Source organism: Dendrobates tinctorius, unplaced genomic scaffold (assembly GCF_039654945.1).
Source record: "Dendrobates tinctorius isolate UK_male_01 unplaced genomic scaffold, ASM3965494v1 ptg000037l, whole genome shotgun sequence".
Classification (NCBI taxonomy): Eukaryota; Metazoa; Chordata; class Amphibia; order Anura; family Dendrobatidae; genus Dendrobates; species Dendrobates tinctorius.
In genome coordinates, this window is record NW_027361705.1 from 23,864,116 (window position 1) to 23,875,445 (window position 11,330).

The 11,330-nt window shown below is 45.0% G+C and overlaps 1 protein-coding gene across 1 annotated transcript; it reads right to left on the reverse strand.

Moving 5' to 3' along the window:
• Positions 1 to 1,517: 1,517 nt before the first annotated feature.
• Positions 1,518 to 7,811, reverse strand: LOC141088117 (uncharacterized). Its single transcript, XM_073574060.1, has 6 exons — positions 7,794 to 7,811; positions 3,643 to 4,361; positions 2,742 to 2,807; positions 2,407 to 2,448; positions 2,185 to 2,243; positions 1,518 to 1,633 (listed from the first exon to the last, which is right to left on the reverse strand). The coding sequence occupies exons 1-5, from the start codon at positions 7,809 to 7,811 to the stop codon at positions 2,192 to 2,194; spliced, it is 897 nt and encodes a 298-aa protein (XP_073430161.1). The 3' UTR covers positions 1,518 to 1,633; positions 2,185 to 2,191.
• Between the last annotated feature and the right edge of the window lie 3,519 nt (positions 7,812 to 11,330).

Genomic DNA, 11,330 nt, shown 5'->3' on the forward strand with positions numbered 1-11,330 from the left:
GTGACTGTTAATCAGGGCACACAGAGGGCATTATTACATTCTAGGGGACAAAACGTGTGCACTGTTTTCTCAGTCACTTGCACCCGGCATTACTGTATTATAGAGGGATGCTTTAGAATTTAGAGGGCACACAGAACCACACAATAGGTGCAGTAATAGGGACACATACAGCAGCAGTGGCTCAGCAGGATGAGGGGTTTGTGCAGGTTGGGGATACATGGTGATGGGGCTGGAATATTAGAAGTGAAACGTGTCAAATATTTTAGATTTATTTATATGCATCTCCAGTTGGAGTACTGAGGGTTTTGTTTTGTTGTATAACTATATAAGGTCACTTTTTTTTACTTGTGGAATCTGCATAGCGATTATTTCCTAAATTGTGTTTTTGTGTTGTGCCTCTGCTCGGGTTCTGTAGGAGGACCATTGGATTCGTAATGTATCTTATTTTATGCTGTTTTTGACTGTATATTAATTACTGCTGGTGTCTTTGTCCAGGACGCGAACTTGCGGTGTTCCTGCAATGGTTCTTCTGAGCGATGGGTCCTGGCTTTCTTCTTCGGCGTTCAAATGGATATATTCCCTCTGACGCCTATTTTTTGAACTGACAATCTCCTCATCCCCTTTAAAAGGTCATTTTTACCCCAAAAAACTGATCCTTTCTATAATAATCTACAATATCCTCTTTTAAAATATTCCCCTCTATTACAAATGGCTGAATGGTATAATTTATGTTTTCATATTCCCTTTCTATATATCAAAATTATCTCTGACGAAATTCTCAGTTATAATATTGAATTATCCTTCTCTTCTCTAAAATTTGCTTTTTGAATGTAACCTTAGATATAGATTCCTTTCCATACGGATATTTTTTTTGTCTTCTAATTACTGATAGTCCTTTACTATGACATCATATATATTTTTTTTTATTGTTTTTAAAGAATAAGTTTTCTCTTTTGAAATGCTTTCACAATTATAAATATCTGCATGTCAGTATGTCGACAGCGATGTCTTTTCTCTCTGACAAATCCATCTTTGTATACTCACACGCATATTATTTATACTTTTTAATTATGACGTTTTTTTCAACAATAAGTGATGATGGGTTTCTCCTTGGATATGATCTCGGCATAATATCGGCCCCAGTCTGGGAGTTTGCGATGTCTTGCGACTTTCCCTCACTCTAGAGCAGGGTTCCCCAACTCCAGTCCTCAAGGCCCACCGACAGATCATGTTTTCAGGATTTCCTTAGTATTGCCCAGGTCATAATTGCTTCACCTGTGCAATACAAAGGAAATCCTGAAAACATGATCTGTCGGTGGGCCTTGAGGACTGGAGTTGGGGAACCCTGCTCTAGAGCTTCGAACAGAAAAAATCCCCCTCCCTTTTTATATTGTCTTCCTCTTTTTTATATTGTTTGTACTGGGAAATTGATTTATTTTACATGGTAAAAACGATCACTTTATATTCATAATTATTAATGAACACAGTTCACTTAGATTTTTTAAATATTTATTAATTTTTTAATGTGTTTCTGCTCGGCAGGTTCTCGTCCATATCTTCTCTTTTGGAGAAAGCTGGGATCCACTCATTCATTTTTTTTCTTTAAATAATTTTTCAGTTGTTACCCGTTAATCTGTGAATAGAAATGAATTGATGATTAAGAATGGGATCCTTAATGTATATGTTTAATTCTATACCGATAAAGACGTGTTAACCTTTTGTCAACCATGAACTCTGACATCATGCGTCATTTGATCGTTAGGCGCCATTTTTTGAATTTAGCATGTGCTTAAACCTTGCAAGCACCTTGTCTCTTCATATTGTATGTGGTATTTCCTGACGAAGGGGTCATTGGAACACCGAAATGCGTTGAATAAGCAACTGGAATATTTCAATAATTTCTGTAATTAATCTATTGCGGCAGCGCGGAGATAATCCACACTTCCTACTAAGCATATCTCTTCATAAGGTCGTGGATCGACCTGTGGATCTGCGGCAGCCGCCATCTTTACATGCCTGTAGTCACCTGCACCAGGTGAGCAGTTTTCTTGGTGTCTCATCTTTGTGATACGTGGGATAAGACCCTATTGCGCTTTGTGTCTCCCCTCTTTCTTTTTCTATATATAGCAAACTGATGATACCGCTTAGAGTTTGTAAATCTTTCAATAAAAAAATTATACTTACGTTTTATTTATTGTGTTCCCGCTCTGCTGAAGCAGCAGGTAAAAGCTCTGAGGAGCCAGCTGTATAGAATGGAGAAGAAAGGAAGTGAAGGTGTTGGTATCTTCCATTAAAAATATACTGAACAATATAGTATAAAGGGAAGAAACAAAGTATATCTACCCATATTATGGGCCTTAGTGTAACAACATGTCACATACAACAATGGGGGAAGCTTTTCCTTACTTTGTTGGACGTCTCTCTGTTTCTTTTTTATCAGTTTTGCTGCTGGAGAAAAAGAAAAAGTGATCACAAATAAATATATAAATATAATAATCAGGAACAAATCCTAGTATCATAGGGATACAGACAATAAATATAATGTATGCCCTGTCTCATATACTTCACCACATCATATAGATTGCTAATTATTAGCTCATTGAATATATTTCACATGCACTTGCAAGCAGACTGATCTGCCTGTGTAACTACCAGGACAAATCATTGTATAATTTTGCATCTAGAAGACAGCGTTTAGGACATAAGGGCACATCCATTTGTGGGAAGGGTTAAATACTTACATGTTTTTGATAGTAGTCTGGTTCTTTCTTCTAAAGCATTTTGGCATCCACCATTTATGTTTGTGTCTTAAAAAATCCAAACAAACAAATTGAGACTCAGACAATTCACATCATCATTCTGATCAGTCTATGAGAATTTATACAGTGATATTGTCCTATGTAATGTCCTATGATAATGTCACAATTAGTGATGGGTGAACCTCTGGATGTTTGGGTCCTGCGTGTTATGCCAAACGGTTAAGAAAAAAGCTCGGTTTGGGTACCAGAACAGTACCCGAAACCGAACCTAGACCCCATTCAGATGCATGGTATGCCCGAACACCCATTGTTTGCCATGCTGTCATTTGCAGCACAGCACAGCAAACACTGTCTGTGATCAGTCAGAGAGCTGCGGTTTCCAACACCAGCTATGAAAGTTTACCTCTGTTCATAGAGGCGTCGGCTGATTAGAGAGTACTATTCCCAGCAGCCTACGCCTGCTGCCGCTAATAACAGCGAGATCAGGTGTCGTTGATGGGAGTATTCATCAGTCAGTGCCTGCACTATAAATAAATACAATTTTTTTAAAAAAATGACGTGAAGTCTTTCTATTTTTGATTACCAGTAAGGTAAAACTGACAGCTGCGAGCTGCAACATTTAGCTGTCAGCTTTAGCAAAGCTGGTTATCAACAATAGAGCGGTCCCAACGGCATTTAAAAAAATAATTAAAAAATATGGAATGGGATCCCCCCATTTTTAACAACCTGCCAAGAATTAATGCTTAGGAAGCCTATGGATAAAGTTATCTGACTGGATATAACTGCTATCCATGTCTTCTTGAGTACATTTTTTTCCAGGAGACTCGGAGATGTTCTAGGAGTCTTGGCGAATACATTATAATCTCACTATCTGTCTACTTACAAGCTGATATCCTCATTGCTGCCTTCTGATGTGGCATTAAACTTATCCACCTCTTCTTCCTCCTTTTCCTCCTCCTTCTCCTCCTTCTCCTCCTCCTCGTCATCCTCCTTCTCCTCCTCGTCATTCTCCTTCTCCTCCTCGTCATCCTCCTTCTCCTCCTCCTCCTCGTCATCCTCCTTCTCCTCCTCCTCCTCTTCCTCGTCATCCTCCTTCTCCTCCTCCTCGTCATCCTCCTTCTCCTCCTCCTTCTCTTCCTCCTCCTGCTGCTCCTCGTCCTCCTCCTCCTCCTCGTCATCCTCCTCCTCGTCATCCTCCTCCTCCTCCTCGTCATCCTCCTTCTCCTCCTCCTCCTTCTCCTCCTCCTCGTCATCCTCCTTCTCCTCCTCCTCATCCTCCTCCTCGTCATCCTCCTCCTCGTCATCCTCCTTCTCCTCCTCCTTCTCCTCCTCCTCGTCATCCTCCTTCTCCTCATCATCCTCCTCCTTCTCCTCGTCATCCTCCTTCTCCTCCTCCTCGTCATCCTCCTTCTCCTCGTCATCCTCCTTCTCCTCGTCATCCTTATCCTCCTTCTCCTCCTCCTCCTCATCCTCCTTCTCCTCCTCCTCCTTCTCGTCATCCTCCTTCTCCTCCTCCTCCTCCTCGTCCTCCTCCTCGTCATCCTCCTCCTCCTCGTCATCCTCCTTCTCCTCCTCGTCATCCTCCTCCTCCTCGTCATCCTCCTTCTCCTCCTCCTCCTTCTCCTCATCATCCTCCTTGTCCTCCTCCTCCTTCTCCTCGTCATCCTCCTTCTCCTCCTCATCATCCTCCTCCTCCTCGTCACCCTCCTTCTCCTCCTCGTCATCCTCCTTCTCCTCGTCATCCTCCTTCTCCTCGTCATCCTCCTTCTTCTCCTCCTCCTCGTCATCCTCCTTCTCCTCGTCATCCTCCTTCTCCTCGTCCTCGCCATCCTCCTTCTCCTCTTCATCCTCCTTCTTCTCCTCCTCGTCATCCTCCTTCTCCTCCTCCTCCTCGTCATCCTGCTCCTCCTCCTCGTCATCCTCCTTCTTCTCCTCGTCATCCTCCTTCTCCTCCTCCTGGTCATCCTCCTTCTCCTCGTCATCCTCCTTCTCCTCCTCCTCCTCCTCCTCGTCGTCATCTTCCTTCTCCTCCTCCTCCTCATCCTCCTCCTCGTCATCCTCCTCCTCCTCGTCATCCTCCTTCTCCTCCTCCTTCTCCTCCTCCTCCTTTTCCTCCTCATCATCCTCCTCCTCCTTCTCCTCCTCGTCATCCTCCTTCTCCTCCTCCTCGCCATCCTCCTTCTCCTCGCCATCCTCCTTCTCCTCGTCATCCTCCTCCTCCTCATCTTCCTTCTGCTCCTCCTCCTCGTCATCCTCCTTCTCCTCCTCCTCGTCATCCTCCTTCTCCTCCTCCTCCTCGTCATCCTCCTTCTCCTCCTCCTTCTCCTCCTCATCATCCTCCTTCTCCTCCTGCTTCTCCTCCTCGTCATCCTCCTTCTCCTCCTCGTCATCCTCCTTCTTCTGCTCGTCATCCTCCTTCTCCTCCTCCTCCTTCTCCTCCTCCTCCTCGTCATCCTCCTTCTCTTCTTCCTCCTCCTCTTCCTCACTATTGGATATATAACATAGACATTATTTAGCAATTCTCGTAAACTGCCATTGTTTTTACAATTACTCATTTTATATGAGAAATTTCTCTAAAAACTTCTGAATTTCTATCCATCGTCACTGTTATCCTCCAGTTGCCAACTATTAGCAGAATGAAGGCTGCAATTTATAGTAGACTGTGTATGGAGGACATAAATGGTTTCATAAAACTCCCAGGCATGATCCGTAAAAATCTCTCTAAGAAAAAGTGTCCGTGTTACTGTCCGCCATGTCTGTCATGCCGCAAGATGCCTGGAGCAATGTGCACGCGCGCCTTACCTCATGGCTGTTGCTGGGTAACCATCCATCTCTGTCTGGTTCTGCAATCCGCTGTATTCCTGGAACACCTAATCATGTGACTTCTATGTTCCAGCCCTGCTCTGACTCTGCAATCCGCTGTATTCCTGGAAACCCCTGATCATGTGACCTTTCCTATGTTCCAGCCCTGCTCTGATTCTGCAATCCACTGTATTCCTGGAAACCTCTGATCATGTGACCTCCTCTATGGTTCTACCCAGGCTGTTCTAGCGATGCTCTCTATGATCCTGGAGGATCTGAACACAAAGTTCCTCCAGGTCCTGACCCGGAAGTACTGGTGCTATGGTGCTATATCAGACCGCCCCTCCCTATGGTCAGGGCCTGAGTATCGTGTTGCTTCCCTGCATGGCTGCTTGGCCTGCTGGGTCGCTCCTGTATTCTGTGCCCCTACACTTTGCTCTGTTGTGCGTCTCTGCACACGCTCTGTGCTTGTACTCTGACTCCTGTCTCGTGCCATGTCTTGTGTTGTCTCTCGTGCCATGTTTGTCCTTGCCTTGCCTTGTGGTACCTCCGCTGTTCTCTGCTTTAGCCTGTTTTGCCATGTCTGGTCTTTGCTATTCTGAGCCTTGTAGTACTTCTCATGTTTCTTGTCTCTGCCTGGTTTTCCGTACTCTGCCCTTTGGTGCTCTCTTGCACATTTCCACGCTAATCCCAAGGCTCTGCCTTGGCCCGGCTCTGGGCTTCGGCCTACGCTCCGCTGCTAGCTCTGTTCTTGCTCTGACCTGGCTCTGTTTCTGCCTATGTTCCGCACCCTGTCTTGCCTTGTTTCTCGCCTAGCCTTGTCTTGTTTCTTGCTTTGTTGCTTCGTGTGCCCTTTGCATGCACCTGGCCTTCCTAGCCTCCTGCTTGTGCCTCAGCCGTGCCCGCCCTAGTCGTGCCCGCCTGCTTGTGCCTCAGCCGTGCTCGTCGGTCAGTGACAGCTGTGTCGCCTGCTATGCCTCAGCCGGGTTCGCTGGAGTCTGGCCCGCCTGTTAGTGCTGCAGACCAATCAGCTAGCCAGTGCCCCAGCTGTGCTCTCTGTGCTTCCTTGCACTTCACGCTGTTTCTGCACTGTGCTCTACGTGCTCTCTATAGCACGCGCAGGTCCTCGCCTGCCCTTGGCATACCTCCCCGTGCTTCTCTAAAACTACGCGCAGGTTTTGCCATGTACCCTGTCGTGCCCTCTAGCACGCACAGGTCCTAGTCTGTATCATGTCTTGAATCCTGACCCTGGCGTGCCTCTCTGCATGCGCAGGACTCTGCTTTTAAACTCTGTCCCTGGCATGCCCCTCGGCATGCGCAGGCCTCCGTCCGTGAACCTGACCCTGGCGTGTTCCTTCGCAAGCGCAGGACTCTGCTCTGTACCTTTCTCTGGCGTGTCCCTCTACACGCGCAGACCTCCGTCCTTAAATCTGTCCCAGGCGTGCCCTTTGCATGCGCAGGCCTCCGTCCTTGAATGAACCCTGGTGTGTCTCCAAGCACGCACCCTGCCTTGATCCCTGGATTGCCTGCCGGATTCCCGAAACCTGCCGACCGCTGCCAGAGGTCCAGAACCAGATGACTGCGGCCTGATGTCCGGACCTGATTTCCGTAGCCTGATGCCTGGATCCTGTCGGTCGTTGCCAGTAGTCCGGAGTCCGATGCCATCGCACCCTGTCTTGGATCCTGGCGTGTCTCCTTGCACGCACCCTGCCTTGGACTCTGGCGTGTCTCTCGGCGTGCACCTTGTCTTGGACTCTGGCGTGTCCTAGCATGCATCCCTCCTAGGAACACGTGTGATCCCTAACTCGTACCCTGCCCTGGACTCCAGTATGTTTTCTGCACGTGTTATGTCTGAACTTTAGGCGTGCCCTTGCACGCACCTTGCCGTGTTTCACCGTTGGTGCCCTGCATCTGATTCTCTGTTTTTGCCTTGTATCTGATTAAAATGTGTAACCACGTTTGCTGATGAAATCCTGTGACTTCGCTTTATGTTTCGTTTCCTGTTCGCCCTGTTGCTAGACACTCAATAGTGTTTCCCTGAGCCGGCCGTCTGGTCCAGCTGCCGTGGTGGCTCACCCCCTTGGTCTTGCCCCTGACACTCCCTGTACAGGGGGTGGGTTCTCACTAGGTTCGCTTGCCCTAGGTGGGTGGGTGCCACGGCCCAGAGGGTCCACTCTAAAAGGAAAAACGACTCAGCGTAAGCTGACGCTCGTCACACTCACAGCAACCAACCAGATCACTGCTCTTCATTTTAAAGGAAATTGAGATGTTGAAATCTGGATTCTGATTGGCTGTGAAGGGTCACACTGATACTTTGTCTTAGAAGAGTATTTATACATGAGCGTGCCTGTGTCTGCTGATGGTGGCACAGTGACAATGAGGGGATGTGAAATCTTCATGAATTTCCAACTCTTTCTTACATCATTTCCCCTTGTAGATACAGTACATTGATTATGGCAATAGTATATCTGTGGGAACAGCTCAGAAATATGACTGTTTATAATGCCAACTTACAAGATGGTCTCCAGGGTAGGCGCGCGGGATGCTCCTCCAAATTTGTTTTTCCTATAATAGAACATACAGCTCTGGTTAGAATCATAACACACTGGCTCATCATCTGCGGCTTTTTATAAGTCACTTTCCTTATATGTCTAGTGGTATTTGTTGCTGTTTTAGCACAGAATTCATCAAAATAATGTGCGTGATTCATGAATTTGTCGCAAAGTAAAAAATAGGCTTTTTTCGTCTTTTGAACTGCGTTTGTGATGTTTGGTCTCATATTTTGGAGTACTGAAAAACACACCAGAGGGAGGAAGAAGGAGACTAGAGACAATATGTGCCAAATCAGGAGAAAATATCTGGAATTGTTAAAAAACAGCCACAAAGCAGCAAAAATTAGAAAAAAGGCAAGCACATGTAAAATTGACTTAAAAAAGGTGCAAATAATGAAAAGGGTAAAAAACAACAAAAAAAGGTGCCAACACACAAAAGTAGACATAAAGTGGACACAAAGGTGGTGATGAATCTGGGCCACGATCTATATAACCTGTCCGTCAGATAACAGCATGGACATAACCTCCAGAATCTCTCCAGCTCTGCCATCACATAGATTGTGCTACACAGAAGGATGATCCTTTAATCTCAGGCTCCAAGAAAACATTTGGTTGGTCAAGAGTCCGGATAAATTTGGGGCATTACTGTAATTGGCTCCTGACCGTATTGTTATTCTACGAATAAAAGGGATGAGGAACAGTATGAAGAATTAATTTGGGTCTAAGTTCTTTATTATTGAAAGCAATGTCATCCTTCTTATGGAAACAGTGTAAATGCCCCTGAGTGGGAACAGTAACGCCATGATATCACCACCATGGCGTCCTCCCCTTATTGGGACACATACTACTCCTATATGAATGTGGAAGATATAATAAGATACATACTCGAATTCTACCTCCCATAGCTCTATGCTGACTCTCCATCTATTAAAGAAAAAGAAAACAGAATGAATAATATTACACATACACAGTCACCATGATGGTAGGAAGAGGAATGATACTATTGAGCCTTAATATAACCAATGCAGACTCATAGCGAACATCTCTGTGGTGGATCATTACAGGGAGAGTCCAGGAGGATCAATAATCCCAGTTATATGATATACATACAGCTCAAGCAGGAACTCCTTGTACTCCTTGTACTCCTCTTCTAACGTCATCCTACTGAAGAGAAGGAAGACAATTAGGAATTATTGTATCTGCTCCATAGCTGATAACAGATCATCGATAGTCACTAAAATGTACAACTGTTGTATGTCACAAACCTGGCGTAGTGTAAGGCCCTGTTCACATGTACGTGTCTCCAGGGCGTCTGGTAGCCGTTTTCACCCGTACTGGAGACATATATCCACGCGTACCCATTACAACCTATAGGGCTGCTCATATGTCCGCGTTTTACCAGCAGCACAGATGACAGAGGCCAATAGCAGTCTATGGGTCCATGTACAACACATATAGCACACGAATGGCATCCATGTGTCATCCATGTGCCGTCCGTGTATATTTAACACTGCAAAGTATAGAAGCTTTGGAATTGATTTTTATAAAGCCATACTGGAAAAAAACGGATGTCACATGGATGGCACACGGGTGACCCACTGACGAATCATTGATGATACACTGATAGCACTCGGGTGACACTGGGGACACACTAATGACACCAAGTCATCGCCAACTGTGGTACTTTACAAATCATTAAAATGTAATCTTTAATGCAATACTAGAAAAAATATTTATACAAAAAAACACTAATTAGAGTAATATGGGAGTAACTACTCCTTTTTTATACTATTTAATTAAAGTTTATATTTTAACAATTTGTAAAATATCACAATTGGTGGAGAATTGGTTTCTAAATAGTGTGTACTCTAATAACACAATAACGCTTTGAGCTTTCTCAAGGATGACACACTGATGGCTCACTGATACTACACTGACAGTACACTGATGGCACACTGATACTACACTGACAGTACACTGATGGCACACTGATACTACACTGATAGTACACTGATGGCTCACTGATTCCACACTGACAGTACACTGATACTACACTGATAGTACACTGATGGCACACTGATACTACACTGACAGTACACTGATGGCACACTGATACTACACTGACAGTACACTGATGGCACACTGATACTACACTGACAGTACACTGATGGCACACTGATACTACACTGACAGTACACTGATACTACACTGATACTACACTGATGGCTCACTGATTCCACACTGACAGTACACTGATGACACACTGACAGTACACTGATGACACACTGACAGTACACTGATGGCACACTGACAGTACACTGATGACACACTGATGGCACACTGATGCAAAACACTGATGACACCGATACTATTTTTTCCGGTATTGGTATTATATGGACGTGTGAAGGGGCCCACAATTTCCTCCCACCATGAATGAATTTCCCAATATTTGGACACTGTAAATCTGCCACATCTGAACTTGCCCTTCGGCTAATGCTCGGCAGTAATAGAGTCACCCGGTCATTCTGACATGGAGCTGCAATGTTTCCCTGTGGGAAGCAGAATTGCAGGAGATTACGGGTGACATGGAAGGTGACTCTCCGCCATCCAGTGGCCCCAGTCTATCAGAGAAATTGCAGATTTAGGGTAAGTAAGCATTTACCTCATTCTCCTCACTAGATTCTCGCTCATAAACTATAAAATAATAGAAAAAGAAGAATTATAGCAGACATTGTATTTCATTCCTGTTTTGATATTTGTAAAGAATTGCAGGGATTAACTACATAACGATTCCATTATTAAAGGGAAGTGATGTCCTGACATTACAGGGTTAACACCTATAGATAAAGGAGAACCTATCAGAACATAATAAAGGACACAAAAAAGAGGCTAATACGTTTCCTTCCACTTTACTCCCGACTGCAGCCCTCTAGTGAGTGTCCCCTCGGCAGGCACCATGATGTCACTGTGTGATGTCATCCCATTTCATGGATTACTAATCCCCAGTAACAGCAGTAACTGTCAGGAGTGACAAAAACCTACAACCAATCCCATATTCATGAAATAGGGTTTTAAGGGATTGTGCAGGACAGGAAAAACATAACTGCTTCCTTCTAAAAACAGCGCCGCACCTGTCCACGGCTTGTGTTTGGCATTGTAACTCGGCTTCATAGAGATGAATAGAGCTGAACTGTAATACCGGATACAACCAACAGAC